A 23,753-nucleotide genomic window follows, 5' to 3' on the forward strand; every position below is an offset into this window, starting at 1 on the left:
GTGTGTGTGTGTGTGTGTGTGTGTGTGTGTGTCCTCGTACAGTATGTTCAGAGGTCACTGTACACGATGACCACTGTGTTCACAGCAGAGCTGGCGTCACTGAAGGAACAAAACCTCACATCTCTAAAATAGTAACTTCTATATTTTTAACAGAAGTAGAGAGACAGTTGGTTATTGGCTGTTGGCTGTTTGCAGCTGTCTGTTTTTTCATGCACCTATGACACACAATAAAGGGCTATTGTTGTTTTCAAATCATGTAGAATTAATATGAAAAACAACACACAGAGCGACAACCTGCCGTGATTGACACAGGCCTCGGGTGATTAGTCCTCATCTGCTCCTAACTGTTATCTCTCTTCTCTTCTTTTGCCAGTTAAGTTATTTGAAGTGATTGAAACAGAGAAGACACTTTATTTGATAATGGAGTACGCAAGCGGAGGTGAGTTAACATCCTGTTAAAATGCCGTTATGAAATGATGACCTTATGAGGCTGTTATGAAGCTTTTGAGGCTCTTATGCTGCTATGACGATGCTGTGATGCAGTTTTGAGGCTCTTATGTCGCTGTGATGTGTTTATGATGTTATGAGCCTGCTGATGCTGTTATAATGCACAACTAACAGATATATAGACTCACGACTATATTTCATGTCTCTTTTTCTCTCTCAGGTGAAGTATTCGACTACTTAGTTGCACATGGAAGAATGAAGGAGAAGGAAGCCAGGGCCAAGTTTCGTCAGGTCAGAGGATGATCCTATTACTGTCACTGTAAAGTGAAGTTGAATGGCTGTTTTTCCTCAGTGCTGCGTACACTGGATAAGCGCTTACAGACAATGAATGAATGAATGAACATAGGGTGTCTATAAACCTTTTTCTAGCACCCTGAGGAAACCCATGCAGACACAGGGAGATCACACAACACTCCTCACAGACAGTCACCCGGAGGAAACCCATGCAGACACAGGGAGAACACACCACACTCCTCACAGACAGTCACCCGGAGGAAACCCACACAGACACAGAGAGATCACACCACACTCCTCACAGACAGTCACCCGGAGGAGACCCACGCAGACAAAGAGAAAACACACCACACTCCTCACAGACAGTCACCCGGAGGAAACCCACGCAGACACAGAGAAAACACACCACACTCCTCACAGACAGTCACCCGGAGGAAACCCACGCAGACACAGAGAGAACACACCACACTCCTCACAGACAGTCACCCGGAGGAAACCCACGCAGACACAGGGAGAACACACCACACTCCTCACAGACAGTCACCCGGAGGAAACCCACGCAGACACAGAGAGAACACACCACACTTCTCACAGACAGTCAGCCGGAGGAAACCCACGCAGACACAGGGAGAACACACCACACTCCTCACAGACAGTCACCCGGAGGAAACCCACGCAGACACAGAGAGAACACACCACACTCCTCACAGACAGTCACCCAGAGGAAACCCACGCAGACACAGAGAGAACACACCACACTCCTCACAGACAGTCACCCGGAGGAAACCCACGCAGACACAGGGAGAACACACCACACTCCTCACAGACAGTCACCCGGAGGAAACCCACGCAGACACAGAGAGATCACACCACACTCCTCACAGACAGTCACCTGGAGCGGGACTCGAACTCACAACCTCCAGGTCCCTGAAGCTGTGTGATAGAGACACTATCTGCTGCACCTCCATACCGACACCCAATGTTATAATCCCTCAATGTTTGCATGAATATCCACTGCACACCGTGTCACAATATTCATTTCCAAGTTTCAGAAAGAGATAGAAAACCCCCTGTCATGGACCTTTGGGCCAGTGGACCTGTGTCATCTCAAGTGATGAAGCTCCATCCAGTACCTTTAGAAGAGATTAGAGTAGCATTTATGATCCAGAACTTACTGTCCTTCATCCGTTACTCCCTCCTCTGGCGACTTGTGGATGAATACGATCAAAATTACACTCCTTTGAATTAGAAACGTAGAAGATGTTCCTGCAGCAAAGAGGAACAAACTCCTGCTTTATATCCTTCATTTGGGGAGGAACTTTAGATTCGCAGGTGTCCACAAAACTTCAGAGTGAACTATTCTTGCCTTTACTGCATGAAGTGAAATCTGCTTTAGTTAGAATTTAAATTTAACACCCGTGTTGCCACCTAGTGGCTGGGGCCTGACATTGTACTTGCAGTATTTACAGAAATGAAGCCAGCAAGTTCCACTTTGCTGGTCTTTGAGTAGCAGGCTCATATAAGCTCCTTCTCTCTCTCTCTCTCTCTCTCTCTCTCTCTCTCTCTCTCTCTCTTTCTTTCTTTTTGCTCGTCTTTCTGTATCCCTGTGTGTTTCAGATTGTGTCAGCAGTGCAATATTGCCACCAGAAGAGGATAGTCCACAGGGATCTCAAGGTGAGTCGTCCAAGGCCACATGGCTTATCAGATGTGGCGTGTCCTTCCAGCATCGCCTCCTGACCTGTTCCTGTCTCTCCTCTCCTCTCCACAGGCAGAGAACTTGCTCCTGGACGCTGATATGAACATTAAAATAGCAGACTTTGGCTTCAGTAACGAATTCACCCTCGGGAGCAAGTTGGACACGTTCTGCGGCAGTCCGCCCTACGCAGCTCCTGAGCTCTTTCAGGGAAAGAAGTACGATGGCCCAGAAGTGGACGTCTGGAGCCTGGGCGTCATTCTCTACACACTGGTCAGCGGGTCGCTGCCCTTTGATGGACAGAACTTGAAGGTAAGTGTTAAATTCTTCGGAGCTAGGGCTGAACGATTCGGGGACTACATTGAATAGGGATTTGTCTAACCACGGTTAACCAATCCCCCTGCATTCACACATCTTCACCAGTAATAACTAAACCCTTCAGCGTGACCCCACACCAGATCCACTGCCCATTTCACTGGACACAGAACTAATTTCCAAAGCTCTTTTAAACTGTGATTTTGATTTGAATGTGATGTATTTTTCAGCCTCAGTGTGAGTGTTTGATTCCTTCTCTTTAGGTGTGTTTGCATTTACGATGCTGTTCAGAGCTGGGCTTTAACTGACTCTGGTCAATGTTCTCTTCACAGGAGCTCAGAGAACGAGTGCTGAGAGGGAAGTACCGCATCCCGTTCTACATGTCCACGGACTGTGAAAATCTACTGAAGAAGCTGTTGGTGCTGAACCCTGGCAAACGCGGCAGTCTAGAGGTGTGTGTGCTTTTCTGAGCCACAGAGAAAACTCTTATGCTGTGATGTTTCTCATGGCCGACACATCTCAGGTTTATCTTATGGTTTGTGTGTGTGTGTGTGTGTGTGTGTGTGTGTTGGCTGATCAATGTTTGTGTCTCTCTCTCACAGCAAATCATGAAAGATCGCTGGATGAATGTGGGCCACGAGGAGGAGGAGCTTAAACCTTATGTAGAGCCTGAACCTGATTTCAGTGACACTAAACGAATAGGTACACACACACACACACACACACACACACACAGAGCTTGTCTTCTCCACAGATGCAATTATAGCCCTGTCTCTGTTTACAGTTTATCATTCTGTATACAATTCTTATAGAGGCTCTCTCTCTCTCTCTCTCTCTCTCGCTCAGATCTGATGATCACTATGGGTTTTCCCAAAGATGAGATCAACGATTCCTTAGTGGGACAGAAGTATGATGAAATCATGGCAACTTACTTGCTCTTGGGCAGAAAACAAGCTGAGGCAAGTACCAGGCTCAGTTTTACTCCGATCAGTGTCCAGAGGTGGGTGGCGTAGACAGAATTCATGTTTAAATAAGACGTTTAATGGTTAAATAATAATTGCACTACAACACTACTCCTGCTGTTAGAGTAGGAGATCTAAAACAGCTACTTCCACACAATAGGAGGAGTAGAACAGCAGGAGCACATCTTAAAACATACAGCTTCAGTCAGTGCAGGAACTGAAGTTTTTACCTCCAGAAATCATGGATTCTTTTGGTCTAAAATGTCTTAAAGTAACAATTAGTGTTTAATTAATTACTTATTAACTAATAAAAACAATTAGCTAAACAGAAATGAAATGGTTAAAATGTAATGGACTGAAAGTGCATTACCTCTCACTAATTTGTTCAAAACTCCTATTCTACTCTTTTTTTTCCTTCCACAAGTGAACACAGTTCTGAGTGTTCTCCCGCCGTTCAGAGCTGCCTCTTTCAGCACCTGTTCCTTTAAATGATAATGAGCCGCTCGCTGTTCACCCCGACTCCGAGCGCACAGCAGTGAGGAGCGAGGAGCAGAAGCTCTGGGCTTTTTTGTTGTTTTTGCTTGGTTTTCTTTCTTGTTTTCTCAGTTATTACTCGTACACTCTTTTTTTCTGAGCTTGTTGTGTTTATTTTGCTTCTTTTAAATTCGTCTTTGCACTCATGGCTCCAGTGCTGTGACTGGAGAGACTCGGAGGATGGGGGTAATTCTACACTCTCTGCACTCTATTTAAGATGCAGCAAAATATGCAAATGGTTTTATCCCTCTTGCGAAGTCCACAGGAAACTAACTGGATTGTTTTATTTCAGTGTGTGCTTTGGTTTGCTTTAAAAAGCCCCAAAACAATGAGCTGATTTACTGAAAAGGTGTTTTTTTTGGGTACAATTTAAATAAATCTACTTTAGGAAATAGATCTAGTTACTCCTCATGTTTTGTCACTAACTAGTCTCCTATGTAAAGAGCTGTCAATAATGTTGATTTACTGTTTACACAGTGCCGTTGCCTTTGTTTTTTCTGTCAGTTTGAAGGGAGCGAGTCACTGTCCACTACAAACCTGTGTCAGAGGCCACGACCCAGCAGTGACCTGAACAACAGCTCCTCACAGTCTCCAGCTCACACCAAAGTGCAGCGCAGTATTTCAGCCACACAGAAGCAGCGGCGCTACAGTGACCACGGTCCGTCTGACCCACACCCTTCTACATTTCACGTTTTATAAAAGCACCAGAATAGATTTCATAGTAACGGTGGCACTGCAGGAAGTGTAGATAAACAAGGGGATGCAGTGTGAGGAGGGATTAAAGGGTGTAACTGTAGTTCAGAAGGTTGTAATTTATAATACGAATGTATGTGTGATTCACAGTTGCCCCCTCCGTCCCCCCGGGAGTATCCTACACCAAACGGGTGCAGGCCAACAGTGTGGAGGGAGAGAAAAAGGAGGAATGGGAAGCAGCTCGCAAGCTCCCAACCTCCAGCTCAAAAGGGGACATGGCTGTGTCACCACTGACCTCTCAGGAGCGCAAGATTAACTCCATGGCCTCAAGGGTAAGACTAAGTCTAAATATATAGATATAGACCTGTGACCTGCTTTGGTCCAAACCCCCCGAGCCCCACAGCAGTGTTCTCCCCCTGTGTAAACAGCCCCTGTTCAGAACGCCCGCTTTCAGCACCTGTTCCTTTAAATGATAATGAGCCGCTCGCTGTTCACCCCGACCCCGAGCGCACAGCAGTGAGGAGTGAAGAGCAGAAGCTCTGGTTTTTAGCCGTTTTCACTCTGTTCTCTTTCTTCTCATTTTCTTCACTTTTACTTAGGGCTCGTATTTCTCAGGTCTTGCTGTGTTTAGTCTCGTCTTTGTGCTCTCACCTAAACTTTGGAGAGTATCAAGCTAGAGGTGGGGTTCTTAAATAATAAACTCTCATTTTATTTTTTTACTTAGGCAGCCCATGATTGGGTGGTCTTGTTTCACAGTTTGTGGGTTGGTGGGCTTTAGATTCTCAAATCATTGTAAACAGTCATTAATGAGAGCAAGTGATTTATTTTTTTTTAAATATGTCCCCTTTTTTAAAGAAAGATGGTTAGCATCGGGGGGTCTAGTACTGAACTTTTTTCAAGGAGACTGACTGAGCTTGTTTTTCAGAACACTGCATCTGGAGGGATGACACGGAGGAACACATATGTGTGTGAGCGCTCCAGCACAGATCGTTACTCTGCCATCCCCAATGGCAAAGACAGCAGGTGAGCTGTAGTACTCTGCCCTGCACCAGGAGTGCTCAATGTCATGGTTCTGTCATTTTAATACCCCCACACCCCTCTCTCTCTCTCTCTCTCTCTACGTCTCTCTGTCTCTCTCTCTACGTCTCTCTGTCTTTCTCTCTACGTCTCTCTCTATCTCTCTCTACGTCTCTCTCTCAGTCTCACAGAAATGTCTGCTTCCGGAAGTGGTTCCTCTGTGTCTCCAGGACCTTCTTCCTCTGGTGTTCTGGCGTCTACTCGTCCACGTCATGTGAAGTCTATGTCTGCTTCAGGCCACCCCTCTAAATCTCCACTGCCCCCAATCGACGACAACACTGAATACAAGGGGTGAGAGGCCATTACGTCACCTAATAGCAGCTCGACAATATCACACATCAACTGTAGCTTCGAGTGTATTCTTTTAAATGATTAATGCAGTGTTTTCTCAAAGAAGAAGCAGGTTTTTGACTCTTCAGCACCTGCCAGAGTCTTGATTTCCTTGTTGCTCTCTCATTTCCTTTACTCTTTTCTTTCTTGCTGTCTCTCTCTCTCTCTCTCTCTCTCCCCAGTTCTAGCTCCAGTACTCGAGCTCCAGCAGCGTCTCCGTCAGCTCACAGTATCAGCAGCTCCACTCCCGACCGGACGCGCTTCCCTCGAGGCAGTTCCAGCCGCAGCACTTTCCACGGAGCTCAGCTCAGAGACCGGCGCAGCGCCACCTATAACGGGCCCCCGGCCTCGCCCACACTTTCCCACGACACAGGGGCTCTGGCCCAGGCTCACAGGGGCACCTCCACTGGCATCATCAGCAAGATCACTTCTAAATTTGTGCGCAGGTGAGTGGACATCACCACACCCTCACAGTGAGGGCAGACCTCGGTTGTTAACGACAGCCGTCGACTTTAGAATCAGCTTCATTTAAAAGTGAGCGGTATCCACATAACGTGGTAAATATGGTATTACCGTGGTGTGTGTGTGTAGCTGGTGGGGGGTGGGGGTACACTGTCAAGCTGCACTGAGCCTTTTATATCTGTGAGCACAAAGTCGAGTGAAGGGTTTTCTGAGAAATGTAAGAACCAAGATAGTTCTACACTGTTTAGAAGCAGAGCTGGCGCTAACAGGCTCTTGGTTTAGCACAGCACAGCACACCACACCACAGCAAAATTTTCCAGTGAACGGAGGCTCAGAACACACACATAATTAGAGGATAAAGCCTCATAGCTATGAGCGCTAAGTCGAGCGAGGGTTCTTCTGAGTATTTTATCTGTTTTTATCCTGCTTCCTCTCTCTCTCTCTCACTCTTAACCCAAGCTCAGGGATAAACTCACTTCGATGGGCTACTGGGCTTGGCTTCTCCACCCGTTTTCAGAATGTCACATCTCCAGTCAGTGAGGTTCCACAGCGCCCCCCTGTGGCTGACTTAAATGCACAAAATTGTTTGGCCATATTCTTAAAGACAGAGAACCGAAATTTACCTCATTTTGAGACACCGTCCATGTTTTTAAATACGGTGCTATACAGCACAGCCCTAATCTGAGATCAATTTGAGATAAATCTGGAAAACAACAGAAACGTTTTGAGTGTCTTGGGAAAAACAGAAAGCAATGTAACATGCATACGTTAGTTATTCAGAACGGTTTTGTGTAATGGCTTCTTGTTCAATCTTAATCTTTAATGTATTTAATATTAAAACATCTTTATTTACGCAGAAAGTTTGAGCAATCTAAACTCCCCTTTAAAACTAGACCTGCACTCGGAGTATATCTTAATTTAATATATGGACTTTATACTGCAGGGTCAGATACTTCTTCACTTTCTCTCACACACTCTCTCTCTCACACACACACACACTCACTTTCTCACACACACTCTCTCTCTCACTTTCTCACACACTCTCTCTCTCACACTCTCACACACTCTCACTTTCTCACACTCTCTCTCTCTCTCTCTCTCTCACACACACACACACACACACACACACACACTCTCTCAAGGGCATAATGTAAAACAAACTCGATTTTTATCAGTCAATTGCTTTTCTCAGCGTCTGTGACGAGGCCATCGTTTCCCTCCCCCATCTGCAGACGAGAGCCACACTCGACCACAGTGCTGCAGCGGACGCTGATTTGATGATGACATAAAACTGCTTGCAATAAACCACCTAGTCCTAACCACTGTACTCATGAGAGAAAGAGTGTCTGACTGAGTCTTGACAAAAGTGTGAAACCCTTTTTCCTGCGTTAGTTTTCTTTAAAACACACGAGGTGTTGTGTTGTGATTTATACGTTTATTGTGTTAAGAGCTGTAGTGTCTATGTACAATCACTAGGGGGCAGCTGTGAATACATGGGTTTAATGACGGACAGGAGATGATGTACAGTACTGTGCAAAAGTTTTAGACACTTCAGATTATTATTAATATTCTCAAATAAATTACAATAAATACAAAAAAACAAAGTGTGTTTACAGAGGGTCACCTGATCGATGGATTCGTTAAATCTACAGCACACTGGACTTAACATAATGAAGTATTTATTAACCTCTAACTCTAGGAACTGGGCGAGAACCTCGAATAACACTGGACTGAAAATGAGCTGTGGTTATGTGTAAAGAACCTATCCATAGTTTATTTATTCTCAAAGCAATGCTTAAACAGTGCTTTAAAACTGCTCTTCAACATCCATTAATGCCACACACTCGCTCTGAAAAATGCTGTGTGTTTCTTCTGTTGTAGAACTCTGTCTTTCAGAGCATCGCAGAGGTGAGTGTAGCTCTGTGACTTTACTGAGACGTGCAGTTCCTCCCCACGGGTCCAGAGCGTTGATACTTTAGCTCTTGCCTGGTTAGAGACCTCCTCCCAGCACTAGAGACCTGCCCTCTTCCCTTAGGAACATGTGCACGAGCAGCTGACTGAACCCCACTGACCCGTCCGTGCTGATGCCAAGACCCCTTTGCCGTCCCTTTGAATGTTTAGCAGAAATTCAGTGGTAAATTTGGGACCCCTGTGTTGAATGAGTCTCAGTGTATTTGTCAGTTTGTGGAATGCTGAATGACCCTCGCAGGCTTCTGTATTTTCCCTTGTGTCCTGCTGCTTTAAAGGAAGAAGATGATGCTTTTAACCAGAAGAGAAGGGCCATGTGCATTCGAGCTCGTTGTGATATTTACCCGACCCATTGTTTATGCTCTCGGCTCCACTCACCCTACAACATTCCTTTGTAGTATTAAAATTACAGACTGTAACCCGCTGTATTGCTCTGCATACTTTGTCAGCCCCCTTTCACCCTTCACTGACCTTTACTGCTCAGGACCCCCACAGAGCAGGTGTGATGTGGTGGTGGATCATTCTCAGTGCTGCAGTGACACTGACGTGGTGGTGGTGTGTTAGTGTGTGTTGTGCTGGTGTAGAGTGGATCAGACACAGCAGTGCTGCTGGAGTTTTTAACCCCCTCAGTGTCTGGACTGAGAACAGTCCACCCACCAAAAACATCCGCTTCCAAATAATACCTGCTCTGTACTGGTCCTCACTGAATGAGTGTAGAGACAAGGAGGTGGTTGTAATGTTATGGATGATTGATGTATATTTTCATTGTTTCTGAACCTGGCAATCATCTGCTAGAGGAACATGCCACTGTGAGCCACAAAGCCACACCAGACCATCTCACATTTAACAGTGCGTCTTTGGAAACTCTTTCTTAACAATGTCTCCTTAAAAGCGTCCTTAACTATGTGTTTTTAACAGTTCCCTGAAGCTTGGCGCACACTGGAGGACTTGGCTGCTGTTAGCTGAAGTGCTTCCACGCACAGATTCGCTCACAGTTTCAGTCAAAAATCATCCATCCATCCATTATCTGTAACCCTTATCCAGTTCAGGGTCGCGGTGGGTCCAGAGCCTTCCTGGAATCATTGGGCGCAAGGCAGGAATACACCCTGGAGGGGGGGCCAGTCCTTCACAGGGCAACACACACTCACACTTTCACTCACACACTCACACCTACGGACACTTTTGAGTTGCCAATTCACCTACCAACGTGTGTTTTTGGAGGAAACCCACGCAGACACAGGGAGAACACACCACACTCCTCACAGACAGTAACCCAGAGGAAACCCACGCAGACACAGGGAGAACACACCACACTCCTCACAGACAGTCACCCGGAGGAAACCCACACAGACACAGGGAGAACACACCACACTTCTCACAGACAGTCACCCAGAGGAAACCCACGCAGACACAGGGAGAACACACCACACTCCTCACAGACAGTCACCCGGAGGAAACCCACGCAGACACAGGGAGAACACACCACACTCCTCACAGACAGTCACCCGGAGGAAACCTACGCAGACACAGGGAGAACACACCACACTCCTCACAGACAGTCACCCGGAGGAAACCTACGCAGACACAGGGAGAACACACCACACTCCTCACAGACAGTCACCCGGAGGAAACCTTCGCAGACACAGGGAGAACACACCACACTCCTCACAGACAGTCACCCGGAGGAAACCCACACAGACACAGAGAGAACACACCACACTCCTCACAGACAGTCACCCGGAGGAAACCCACGCAGACACAGGGAGAACACACCACACTCCTCACAGACAGTCACCCGGAGGAAACCTACGCAGACACAGGGAGAACACACCACACTCCTCACAGACAGTCACCCGGAGGAAACCTACGCAGACACAGGGAGAACACACTCCTCACAGACAGTCACCCGGAGCGGGAATCGAACCCAAAAGCTCCAGGTCCCTGGAGCTGTGTGACTGCGACACCTACCTGCTGCTCCACCGTGCTGCCCAATCAAAAATCAAATGTTTGAAAATATGGGAAGGCCACCGATCTGTTGGGAGCTCGAGCAGAAGGTTTAGGATTGACTTGGTGCTGCTCTCACACGGCCAGATTATCACCTCCTAACCAGGAAAATGTTTTCAACTGTTAAACTAGGGCTGGGCGATACGGCCAAAATTAATGTCATAATATATATTTCAATATAAACCTCTGTCGATACGATATTAATCTCATATTGATGTAAACAGCGGCCAGGACACAGAAAAACTGCCCAAAACAAACAAGAAACATGACATCACCATCAAACGTAAACCTCTCGGCTTGGTCAATGTTTATATTTTTAAACTAAATTTAAAATTAAGAGCAGTGCCCTGTAATGAGCGTCAGTCCGTGACAGATGTAGATAGATGTAAATGGTGTAAACTGAAATATAGAAAATATTGTGTTTAGAAATCATATTGTTATTGAAACATGTTAAAGGACAGAAATCATGGTTAAAATTGGGCTTAAAAAGTGCACAGTGAGCGGCAGGGGTTAATGACCTGCTAATGTTGAGGCGATCGTGTTTCGGAAAAAGAACATTTTTGGTAATTTCTCATAAACTCGAGTAAAGCTTTCCCCGTCCACAGACGAAGCTACATCTGTGTTTTCTCTGCTGTTTTAACAAAGAACCCCATGTTGATTTCATGGTTTGAATAATACCCTGATGGTTTCTCCACGTCCTCGAGCACTTGTGCACATCCCTACACTGTGATTAATGTTTATTTCTGAAGATGAGCTGGATCCACTCCTTCATTAATCTCCAATATGTGCTGGAGGTCTTTGCTGTCTGTGGCCTTGGTTGGTCTCCCACTGCTCTCTGTGTCTCACTCTAAACTCTTGATTGTCTTTAAGGATGCCCAGTGAAGGAGAGGCCAGGGGCAGAGCATACAGCTTGAGGTGAGACGTTGTTGGATGTCAGTGAAACAGTGACAGTGGAGGTCCTCTTTGTCAAGACTGGGTTTTGGGAAATGTATCTCTGCGCCTCTGGTTCGGTCTGGAGTCGGTGCTGTAACAGAGCTGCTGTAAAACACCAGGGCTTTACATTTTAAGCCTGAGAGCTTTAACGAGGGAAGGCTTTTCATGTGTTGAAGTGTGTGTCTCTTACAGTGTGACTGACATTTGTCATTGATCATTTCATCGCTGTCTTCCTTCATACTGTGGTATTTTTGCATGTGGTGTTTGCAGGAAAGCTGCTGTTTCCCAGAGTCCTGTGCTACAAACGCATCTCTGCTTTGCAACTTAAAATAGCTTAAATATATGTAAAAAATAACGTATTTAAAAAGGACCACTGAATTTTGGTGTCATTCTGTAGTCTGCATTATGCTCATTACGACCTGGTAATTCTGAGAGCTGACAAAACGTATTGGATTTTGAACTTAATCCTAGTTTGAGCCTGATGCAGCTACAGAATGATGATACAATGTCAGCTGTCATTCTTTTTCTTTTTGGGACAAATTCATCTGTGAATTTTCTTCAGAGAAAGGATCATTTCTGAATGGAAGGCTAACGTCCTCTCTCTGTCATCAGGAGCGGCTCCGGCGAACCCAAAGAGGAGAGCCGGGACTCGAAGCCACGATCGCTGCGTTTCACCTGGAGCATGAAGACCACGTCGTCCATGGAGCCCGGAGACATGATGAGGGAGATCCGCAAGGTGCTGGAGGCGAACAACTGCGACTACGAGCAGCGGGAGCGCTTCCTGCTCTTCTGCGTCCACGGCGACGCCCGCCAGGACAACCTCGTCCAGTGGGAGATGGAAGTGTGCAAGCTGCCGCGCCTCTCTCTCAACGGCGTTCGGTTCAAGCGCATCTCGGGCACCTCCATCGCCTTCAAGAACATCGCGTCCAAAATCGCCAACGAGATGAAGCTGTGACGGAGCTCTGAAGCGTGAAGACGAATAAACAAAGGGAGCAAACGCACGAAGAAATGTGCGGATAGTACAGTGACACACACGTTCAAGATGCGGTCGGGCGCCATTTGAGTTTACTGCTTTCTGAGGCTACTGCTGTATTGTTTGGCCAGTGGAGAAGAAGAAGATAAAGATAAAGGAGTTGGAAAAAGATCCCCCTTCCCAGTACCCAGCCCCACCCTGCTCTCAAGCCCCGCATTCACACGCACGGTTAGGAAAACCATCTTCGCAATAATAAGATGACGAAACCCTCCAGGGTCAGCAGAGTTCCTGGAGCTCCTTCAGCAGAACTACCTTTGTAGGTAACACAGAGACTTTAGACGCTACTTTTTCCACATGTACAGTTACGAAACAGAATGTTTTGCTGAATTGTTCATAGAGTTGTATAATACAAGGATCTTTCAGCCTAAGAATCTGAAGGTGTTGTAAAGTCTGGAGTTCTGTACAGAAAATCAATGTTAAATGTGTCTAACTGTAACGTCTGTTTAGTTTATTTTCTCCTGTTCCTCGTTCGTTCCTTTTAGATTTTCCCACTCCACCACGTGACGTTATTTTAACGATTCTTTTATATTCTCTCTCTTTTGTTTTGTTTTTTTTCTTTTTTAAATAAACTCCTCAGCAGGATGTAGACCTGGCCGTAACATCGGGACGTTACTAAATTAACAGTGTTTTATGGAAAAAAAGGTTGTGCACACCCCAACATCCCACAAGTTTTTTTTTGTTTTTTTTTCTTCCCACAAGTTTCCCACAAGTTCCCCCACCCCCCACCCCCCGCGTTCCCACCAGTGAAACCCCCGTCACAGAGCCGTGGGAGCGTGGTGAACGAGCGCGGCACTTATTCTGTCATTAAGCCTGCGCTAAAAGGGTTAATGTTAGTGTTTGAAGTTCAGGAGGACCGTAAATGCTGTAGTAGATGTGACTGAAATAGGAAGCGGAGTCAGGACTGGACCAGGGTTTGGAGAAAGAACCCCTGCCATTTCTTTGAGACTCATTTTCATCCTGTTCTCCCTGAAGACTCTGAGTTTATTTGTCTCACCGTTTTATGCCTTTAATGTGCGGCTTTATCTTCCTTAGAATGTCACCCGTATGTGAAGGAAGTAGGATGTGACTTTTTGTTTCCGAAAATGTATCGTAATTTTGTTCCTTTTGTAATTAGTGACAGCAACGATGACCACGATGACGATGATAAGGCGATGATGATGATGATGATGACGATGATGATGATGATGTGTAAGACCACTTGTGCTGGAGCATTTCTACTTGTTCTTTTGTACTGAGGTAATGAGGGTTGAATGTGCAATGCTTCTCATGTTGTATTACTGTAACGCTGATGGAAAATAAGGTCCCCGACTGCACACTTTTGAAGGGAAATATTGGGAAGTTTCTTTTTTAGTTTATTTAAAAAATACCCATGAGTGGTTCTCGAGAATCTTGAAGAGGTTTAAGCTGTGATCTGACACTTGAAAGTGTTGCGTTCCTTGTTGTAGCGGTACATTTCCTGAGCAGATGCTTGATGACGCTGCCTTAGAGGACAGAGCTGCTTGGAAAAGTGGTGTGAAAGGTGTTGGCAGATCAATTACTTAAAAATGCAAGCGACCTTCTGACGCCCGCCACTTTTTACCCAGTCATTTCATCCCTCCCGCCCCCGCAAGCCCTTCTCTCAACGTAGTACTGTACATTTCTCAGAAACGTCAGATCGGTCCAGGTTCAGTCTCACTGGTGCACATTAAAGCTTACTTGAAAGGAGTTTCTGAGCCGAAATCTTGTGTGCTTCTTTATTGCTCTTTTCTTATTGTTTCTGAACATAGTTTATGACTAAAACGGTTGTTTCTGATGTGTTCTTGGGATTTCAGGAAAAACAGACAGTAGCCTTGCTTCAGTACACTCTTAAAAAAATATATAAAACCATGAACACTCAGAGAACTAAGCACTGTTTGACTCAATGTTCTTTCAGACTGAAGGAGACTGGAGTTGTAAACGGTTGTTTGTTAATTTTCATGAACATGGTTCTGTACGGCACCTTCTAACCTGACACTAACGATAGCAGAGGGTTTTTAGAGTCGTGTAAAACATTTTTCAAAAAAGGTGCTGCATTAATGAATATGTCATTTCCCTCAGTCGGAGGAACCCTCTCACGATGCAGAATTAGTTCAATTGGAGTGTTCGTGGTTCTCTACAGAACCATAGCCTTTACTAAGGAACGTTTGAAGAACCACCTCTGTTAAGAGTGTAGGCTGTATATGATGTTAATTATGGAACTCATTCTTCATCCACCGCCCATTCCTAAAGCTAAAGATCTCAATGAAAAAATACCAATAATCAATATAATTACATATATTCTAAATTTTAAAAAAATGAATGAATGTACACCTCTGCTCCTGATGAATCTGCTGATCAGTTAGTTTGGGATTATGGTTGATTGATCTTTATACTTCTGAATCAACGCGAACCCTACGGCGTAAGCCACGTACCTCTCCAGAAATGTAAATACGCATCCGCAACGACTGTGATTCGTTAGTGGTTGGACGGACATTGTTTATGTTGAACCACATTAATACTAGAACCTCTTCTCCACAACATGGAGACCACAGACAGCTGCTAATTTATAGCAAGAGATTTCCTCACACATGGTGTGTCAGGGGTGAATAGAAATGTTAAACTGAGGGGAAAATACAGACGTAACTCAACGAGAAGCGATAACACTTGGGAAAAACGTGCCGGCTTTGTATTAGTTACTTTCTTGGCACCTCATGTAAACTCTGCTCTGTTCCAATCAACGACCTACTCCCTAAATAGTGCACTTTAGCGATTTATAAAAGTAATTCTACTACACCGCTACGTTGTATATTACACAGTCTAGAGGAAGATGTTTTCGATTTCGATTTCGATTTAGACCACCCTAGTGGTGTGGCGGTGTAATTGCAGGGCGATGTCAACGCAGAAGTATAAATCAACCTTTTTAGAAAGCTTTAGGAAATGGGTAAACCCACACCAGCAGGATCACACAAGTGTGTGTGTGTGCATTAATTAAATATTGGATCCAACACACTGTTTATGGAGTGAAGGGTTTTATATAGTTTTCCAATGATTCTCCACTCCTTGGCCTTTCCCTAGTGACCACTCTACTTCTGCGCAGGCACCAGGTCATCGATGCCTCCGTTGTTCTCCAGTCTCTTCTCGATTCTGATGAGGAGCTTGACTCCATCCACCACTAACTGTGTGAGCTCCACTTCCGTGAGTCCGATGGTGGGTTGGTTGCTTATTTTGTACAATCCAGGCAAGTCTGCACGAGAACAGAGAAACGCTTTCACCAGCCGCTGCTTAGATTTCCCAACAGCTGCGTATGACCTTCAGGCAGAGTTCTCTTAACCTGGTCCTGGAGTGTGCTCCCTGCTCCAAGCTTATTAGCCAGGTAACCAACCTTTTATGAGATTTAAATCAGTCTAAATCCCTGGTCTCACCTCATAGCCTTCAATTCCATAGATTGGGGGTGTTGTGGGACGAATAAAGAATAAACCCATTCAGTTTTCTCTGTGCTGCCTAAACCAGAGAACACAGAGAACACAAAACGAGAAGTTCTGATTCTCATCTGCTTCTTGCGTTAAAGGCAGAGACTTTACAATTGCCCCGCCCCCTCGTCTGATCCTGTCCAATCACAGCGCTGGACCTGCATTTATGTGAGAGCGCAAAGATGAAGTTAAACCGAACAAAACAGACACAAAGAGCGAAGCGAAATCTGAGTAGAGAACAGAGTGAAAACGGCTAAAAACCAGAGCTTCTGCTCCTCGCTCCTCACTGCTGTGCGCTCGGGGTCGGGGTGAACAGCGAGCGGCTCGTTATCATTTAAAGGAACAGGTGCTGAAACCTGCTGTGTTTGATCTTTGTGGTATTTTGACCAAAGCAGGTCACAGGTGTTCGTTTGTGGAGAAGGGGAAGAATCTGTCCCCTTTAAAAAGCTTTATGTCCCCTTTGGACTAACCCTAAATCCATGAGACCAGACCCGGGATTTAGACTGGGCTCTAGTTAGAGTTAGGGTCCTCCAGGAGGAGGTTAGGAGGCACTGGTTCAGATCAGAGTTACGTACGTGCCGTCTCCATGCGAAGCCGCAGCCTGTCCAGGATGTTGTCCAGGCGTCTGTGTGTGACCAGGTTTATCAGCCTGACCGTGACGCTGGCCTTCAGCCCGGTCCCCACCTCCGCGGGAGAACTCACCACCCAGCCTAGGTGAGGCTTCCAGACGAAGGGATGCCTCAGCTTCTTATACAGAGCTTCCATCTGTGAGGAAATTAGGACGTGACCAAGGCACGGTCTTCTGTTTTTGTGGATAGTGGGAATGCGTTGTAGTTGAGCCTCACCTTTAATACACTGATGCAGATGCTCGCAAATGCCTCCTGGATGTTGGCATCACTTCTAGACGACACCAGCCTGAGATGATCCTCCATGTTCACCCACACGGCCAGGGTCCCGTCGTCACTCACCCTGCAAGACAAAGGACCGCTAGTGTGTGACCTCCTGCTGTTCCAAACCCTAAGGATCTAGGATTAAACCTAGTCCTGGATTATACTGGGGTTTTTTTCAATGGAAATCACAGTTCAAACAGCAGTGTAGCCCAGGACTAGGCTTAATCCCTGTCTGGGAAACCACCATCAATAGGTCATTTCTAACCGTGTCTGATCTCCTGGGGTTTTAGACTAGATGTTGGAACATTTCTTTGAGGATTTGATGGCAACCAAATGAGGTCAGTTATTGTCAATGCCCTTGGATCACCCATCCACCCGAGAGGAGCTTCATCACTCCAGAGAATGCAGTTCCACAGCTCCTCTGTCTAATACCAAGCACCAGGCTGGAGGATGAGATGAGCTGACATTTACTTTAATAAGAAATCCTAAATGAGCTGTTGTGTACGTACACTTGGCCATACATTTTAATTTAGAGAAAGAGCACGGCTCAAGGCATTTCCCGAGCATCTTCAGTTTTACCACAAAGCCCGTGCGTCTGGCCAGTCGCGTCCCACGCCGGTCTTTATTAAAGCAGCAGGCGGGCCGTCCATCACGATCCCTTTGTCCTCCGTCTCCGTGTTGAGGTCGTCTATAGAGTAAAGCTTTCCTGGAAACTCCACGCTCAGTTGGTCCAGAACTGGAAAACCATTTCAAAAGCATGTTAGAATTGAATGTGGGCGTTTGAAAAGTCTTTGGACTGAACTCATGCTTCTTCCAACGCTTGTGAAGCACCACAGATTCCTTTCAAACCGCCCTCAACATGAGCCTCAACATGAGCCTCAACACTAACTGTCCCTCACTAACTGTAAAGTTTCAAATCATGACCTGCGCTGGATACAGTGGCCCCTTCAGGTCAATGTTCTTGTGAGGGTGGGCTTTGGTGCAGTACCTTTCATGGCCAGAGTGTGGAGCTGTCTCCTCTCTCCTCTGCTGCAGTGCGTGGGGAAGCTGAAATCCTCCACACAGCGGGAAACACTCAGCTCACAGCTTTGTACATACACACGATCTAGGTCATCACCTCCCTACACACACACACACACACATCATATATAATGTGTGCTATTTGACAGGACTTTTCACAATGTACAGTAAAATTGTACCTCTGTATTTAACTCATCTGTGGCACTGAACAAACACACACACACACACACACACAGACATCATAGAACCCGGGGAGCAGTTGGGAATTAGGCGTCTTGCTCAAGGGCACTGCAGCCGTGGAAGCTGAGGGAGGATACAGCGCTGTCCTTCACCCCTTCGTCAGTGAGCTTCGTCAGTGAGTGGACAGAACGGACGCTCACCTTCAGGTTGTCGTAGTTGAAGTCGCTCTCTTGTGTGACGTCACTGGAGACTCTGTAGCCGTGGTAGACTTCGATAATTCGCTCAAAAAAGTCACAGAAGAGAATGTAGGACTGCGCATCTCCAGCCAAACAGCCCACCGTCAGGGGTCCAGCAGGGGTCCCTAATCCACACAGGAATTAATAAAGAAATATATATTCACCCCCAAAAGATCAATACCACTGACAAAGTGAATAATATTAATGATCTGATTGTTATGACACCTGTAAAGTGTGTGTAAATCAAGCAGCAGGTGAACACTTTTTATGTTGGAATCAGGAGAAATATTCAGCGTAAGCATCTGAGCCACGCTGACAAGGGCCACATGGTGATGTTCATAATGTTTTGGTCACTGAGCTGGTTGGTGGCCTGCTGCTCAGGTTGTGTGTGTGTTCACTGGCCCAGGTGTGAAGAATTGCTCACTAGTGTGTGTTTGTGTGTTCACCGCATGGATGTGTTCAGTGCAGAGAATTTCATTTATTCATTGTCTGTAATCCTTATCCAGTTCCGGAGCCTACCTGGAATCACTGGGCGCAAGGCAGGAACACACCCTGGAGGGGGCGCCAGTCCTTCACAGGGCGACACACACACTCACACATTCACTCACATACTCACAGCTAGGGACACTTTTGAGTCTCCAATCCACCTACCAACGTGTGTTTTTGGAGCGTGGGAGGAAACCCGAGCACCCAGAGGAAACCCACGCAGACACAGAGAGAACACACCACACTCCTCACAGACAGTCACCCGGAGGAAACCCACGCGGACACAGGGAGAACACACCACACTCCTCACAGACAGTCACCCGGAGGAAACCCACACGGACACAGGGAGAACACACCACACTCCTCACAGACAGTCACCCGGAGGAAACCCACGCGGACACAGGGAGAACACACCACACTCCTCACAGACAGTCACCCGGAGGAAACCCACGCAGACACAGGGAGAACACACCACACTCCTCACAGATAGTCACCCGGAGGAAACCCACGCAGACACAGGGAGAACACACCACACTCCTCACAGACAGTCACCCGGAGCTGTGTGACAGCGCCACCGTGCCGCCCTATTGCAGAGAATTAATTTCCCTAAAGAATTAATGCTTATTTCCTATTCTTCCTTTCTTTCTTTCTTTCTTTCTCTTCTGCTCCTTTTTCTTCCACTGCTTCTGCTTCTTCAGAGCATCTCCAAATCAGCAGGTCTTATGGGGTGCTCTAAAGAAGGAGAAATGGTGAATCAGGCTCACTGATGCGTTACGGGAGACAAGGCGCCGATCCGACAGAAGAGCTACGGTTCTGACCCCTTTCTATTAAAGCATTAACTCTTTCATCAGCGTGTGCTACAGAAGCTCTCCTGGATCGGAGCGGACGCTTTAACTGTGGCGTTTGGTCTGAAATATCCCAGTATTATTAAAGGTGTCATTATAAACAGATCATCAGTGTTATTCACTTCACTCGCCCTTCCTCTGACCACATTTGGCAGGTGCTCACCGCCACACCCCAGGAACACCGACCGCTATGAAGTCAGCGGTGCTGAGGAAGCTGTGAGTCACGCTTCCACGCCATGAACAACTTCTGCAGAACTGCAAGTGTGATGTTTCCGACGCCTCCGTGTGTGAGTGCACTAAAAAAGCAACCACCGTACGGGCAAAAGTCTGAGGACACCCGCTCACTCAACATTTCTTGTAACACTAAGTTCAGCCACAAGGAGTTTCACACCGTGGCTGCTGTTCTGACGAGGCACTAATGTAGATGTGGGCGCACCGATGATTTAATGGTTGATTGTTTGTGTCTTTTTCCCCCAGGGGGTTTAACCCATGGTTTCCAGCTCTGCTCCTGGAGTATCCCATGTCCTGACCATCCTGGTGGTCTCTCTGGTCCCTACACACTTCTAATTAATTCTCTCCTAATCAGCTCATATGATCAAGTCCTTTCAGAGCTGAGGTGGGTGTGTTCACGCAGGACCAGGGCTGAAAACTCTTGGATCGTACGGAAAACGGTTGTGCCGTAAAAGGTGTGCCCTGTAGAAAAGGCGCTGTATTAACAACTGATTGTTACTTCGAAATTCAGTGTGTCATGTGACCAGGGATGTCCCTCTGTGGGTGTCTCACCTGGGTCCTCCAGGCCGGGACGGATTATGTCATCGAAGATAACCCCGCTCTCCGTGGCCCTGTTGAACTGCCGCGTGTACGTGCGCAGGTCCAGCACTCGAGCCATGGCGGTGTAGTTCCCGTCCAGACTTGGGAACTCCTCTGTGGGGGAGCCCCTCTTCAGCTTCAGCTTGGTTATGGGGTCCGGGGGAATCAAGCTCTGAGAGGAGCAGAGTACAGACAAAAAGCAAGATCTCCATCACAGAAACACTAGGGAGTATTTTCACCTTCATGCTACAAGCTCAGGATCACTGTGATGCACCTCTGAGCTGTGAGAGAAAGAACAGAGCCTCTGCCGTGGCTACTTCGGGCTCAGCACTGCAGAAACCGCACTATGTAACATTTTAGAGAAGAGGAGGAAAACTCCCTCCCCGTCCTCCATGATTTCAGGACGGTGCTTTACGAGTGAATAACAGGCTGTGACTGTAGGGGGAGCCCAGGAGCAAAAATACCAACTCATACCTAATGTTCCTTTAGTATCTCTGTAGTTTCTCCTTTATAAAGCAGATAAATTAAATATTAAATGATGTATTATAGTACATTTTACAACAAAATACACAGTGGTCTGTAACCCTCGGTGCTGTGAATGAGGGAATGGTGTTGTTTTCCTGTCACAGATGAGGAATCGCTCTGAAACTAGGCTTCATATGTTTATATGTGGTACTGCTACATAGTCTAATGCAGCTTACGTTAATGTGACTTTACGTCTGAGAGATGTTCCCAAATGTGTGAGAGGGGTTTTAATCCAGTCGACAGCAGCTCTACTGACACTTCTCTGCTAGTGTTTTTCCCCCTCAGAAAGGGACTTTCCTCTTGTTTCGCAGCGTAGATGGGTTTGGTGTTTGTGTAAAAGGGGAATACCTCGAGCAAAGGCCTGTACTTCGCCTCCAAAGGGTGCTCCGCTGGAGCTGCGACAAAAGACAGACATTAGCAACGAGTGCGACAGACAACAACGTGTAAATATAGTCCAGCTTCATAAGTCTGGATTAAAAGTACAGGGGGTGTTGGGGTCTGCTGTGTGGAGTACACTGTGTGATTTAGAGGTAGTTACTGAACTGCACTAGTTTTTATTGTTTTGGCTCGGAGCTACAGAGCATTGGCTTTAATTTGGAGGGCATTTATATGTATCACACCTTGATGAACGGTGGTTGCTGCAGAGCTGCAGTCTGTGTCTGTAGGTGAACCCAGCATCAGCAGGAGCTGGTGGCTTTAGTTTCACTTCCTGCTTTATTCTGGGGACTTTTCGTCTTGTCTGCAGTGAGGGAAGTACGTGCTCTCTAGGGTTCAGGTTTAGTGGGTAGGCCGGTTTCTGGTTTTAAAATGCTCCATAGTGACTCGGGCATTTATGCAATTTTGGGCAGGTATCTAGGCCTACATCCGTTTAACAGACGTTGGTCATGAATAGCTCCTGTGGTCATTAGCGCCTGGTTCACACTGATGTTTACATCTGTGCTTAGGTTCTGTGACAAAGTCCAGTTCCAAATGACTTGAGGCAATTGTCTAATTACTTTACCTTCAACAGGAGCAGCATATCATCACTGTCTTAAGATAAACACACATCATATTTGTCGATTTTTGTCTTTTGTTTATTACAGTATTTAAACACAGCAGCTGTGCTTTCACTAAATTTCATGATGAATGTCCAATAGCAATACTCCACAGCTACTGGGAACTAAATCTGTTTACACTGATATTCATTTAAAGTTTATTCATTGTCTGTAACCCTTATCCAGTTCAGGGTCGCGGTGGTTCTGGAGCCTACCCGGAATCACTGGGCGCAAGGCAGGAATACACCCTGGAGGGGGCGCCTGTCCTTCATAGGGCGACACACACTCACACCTACAGACACTTTTGAGTCTCCAATCCACCTACCAACGTGTGTTTTTGGAGCGTGGGAGGAAACCAGAGTACCCGGAGGAAACCCACGCAGACACAGAGAGAACACACCACACTCCTCACAGACAGTCACCCGGAGCAGGACTGTGTGGAGCTGTGTGACAGTGACACTACCTGCTGCGACACCCTGACGCCCTTCCGTTGATAGTTAAGAAGGTTTATTCCTTCTTCTGTAAATGTACTATTTTGGAGATATGTTTTTGTTTGGACAGTGATGATATAATCCGTTATGGTTTGTATGGTGTTAAACGCCAATAAGCAGTGTTCAGAACTTTATCACAGAAAGATCCCAGACAGCAATGACCATGTGGCACCAGTGTGGCGCATCTGCAGCTCCCTTATGGCCCACACTTGGCCTTAAATAACGCCGTTGATTCTGGGTGAGTCTCGCTGGCTCCAGCTCCACCTACGGGCCAGATGTCAAGTGTGTTATGGAAAATATTTGGTCCAAATCAGCATTCGGCCCGACAACAAGCTCCGTATCCAGCTCTGGGGATGAAAGTCACGCTTCACCAGGTATTAAAACGGAATTAACCCAGGCCTTAATTAAATCTTTACGCTGTTTAGTTTCAGAAACGTAAACGCTCTGTTGATCTGATTAAAGTATCACTAACGCCATCCAGAATGAAGGAGCAGTAAAGGACACTTACGTTTGATAAAACAGACTTTCTTTCTTCTCCACATCCTCTTTCACTGGTGTCCAGTTCCGTACAAGTGTCTGAAGCGCACTGCGCGCGGAACGAAGCTCTGCGGCTCCTGACAGCTGCCCTCGGTGTTGAACAAAAGATCTATGAATAGCCGGGGGTCTTGTCATCTGAGCGCTGACTGTCCCTCTGCCCCTGGTTCACACAAAGCCCTGGTCCGGCTGGTGTCGTGTTTCTTGGATTGAATAATGCACCTATTTTCTGACAGATGTGTCATATCTGATTTTGGACCTGGCGAGACGAGCGATTTCTCTCATTCTGAAAAGGTCAAAGGTCGACTGTTTTGATGACGGCTAATTTTTGTACTTTTATAAAGTCCACTCTATGACGCAGCAGCTGTGGACACGTTCAACTGGACAAAGTGTTGATGTAATGTCCATAAAAACATCACGATTTAAAGTGGAACGCTGGAGCAGCTGCACATGAGCTTAACGTCCACAGGCACGGTGCCATTTGCGTAAA

At 46.4% G+C, this 23,753-nt stretch overlaps 2 protein-coding genes across 3 annotated transcripts in view; one reads left to right on the forward strand and one right to left on the reverse strand.

Annotated features, from left to right (window-relative positions):
* The window catches only part of mark1 (MAP/microtubule affinity-regulating kinase 1), a 33,731-nt gene extending 19,287 nt beyond the window's left edge, over positions 1–14,444 (forward strand). The window contains exons 5-18 of one of the 2 annotated variants that reach the window (XM_066647288.1): positions 374–439; positions 668–738; positions 2,359–2,415; positions 2,510–2,746; positions 3,082–3,201; positions 3,352–3,451; positions 3,596–3,708; positions 4,750–4,903; positions 5,089–5,270; positions 5,864–5,961; positions 6,139–6,306; positions 6,528–6,791; positions 11,650–11,694; positions 12,325–14,444. In XM_066647288.1, coding sequence (XP_066503385.1) covers positions 374–439; positions 668–738; positions 2,359–2,415; positions 2,510–2,746; positions 3,082–3,201; positions 3,352–3,451; positions 3,596–3,708; positions 4,750–4,903; positions 5,089–5,270; positions 5,864–5,961; positions 6,139–6,306; positions 6,528–6,791; positions 11,650–11,694; positions 12,325–12,667 — 2,018 coding nt within the window. In that variant the 3' untranslated portion in view covers positions 12,668–14,444. The remainder of the gene's footprint in view (positions 1–373; positions 440–667; positions 739–2,358; positions 2,416–2,509; positions 2,747–3,081; positions 3,202–3,351; positions 3,452–3,595; positions 3,709–4,749; positions 4,904–5,088; positions 5,271–5,863; positions 5,962–6,138; positions 6,307–6,527; positions 6,792–11,649; positions 11,695–12,324) is intronic. The other variant, XM_066647289.1, reaches the window with a different exon arrangement.
* A 1,321-nt stretch (positions 14,445–15,765) lies between these two features.
* zgc:172076 lies at positions 15,766–23,271 on the reverse strand. The gene is made up of 9 exons (XM_066648389.1): positions 23,238–23,271; positions 21,553–21,599; positions 20,653–20,851; positions 18,503–18,663; positions 18,091–18,223; positions 17,682–17,838; positions 17,058–17,181; positions 16,788–16,977; positions 15,766–15,986 (listed from the first exon to the last, which is right to left on the reverse strand). The coding sequence occupies exons 1-9, from the start codon at positions 23,269–23,271 to the stop codon at positions 15,826–15,828; spliced, it is 1,206 nt and encodes a 401-aa protein (XP_066504486.1). The 3' UTR covers positions 15,766–15,825.
* Positions 23,272–23,753: the final 482 nt, after the last annotated feature.

This window comes from Hoplias malabaricus, chromosome 16, assembly GCF_029633855.1.
Source record: "Hoplias malabaricus isolate fHopMal1 chromosome 16, fHopMal1.hap1, whole genome shotgun sequence".
Taxonomy (NCBI): Eukaryota; Metazoa; Chordata; class Actinopteri; order Characiformes; family Erythrinidae; genus Hoplias; species Hoplias malabaricus.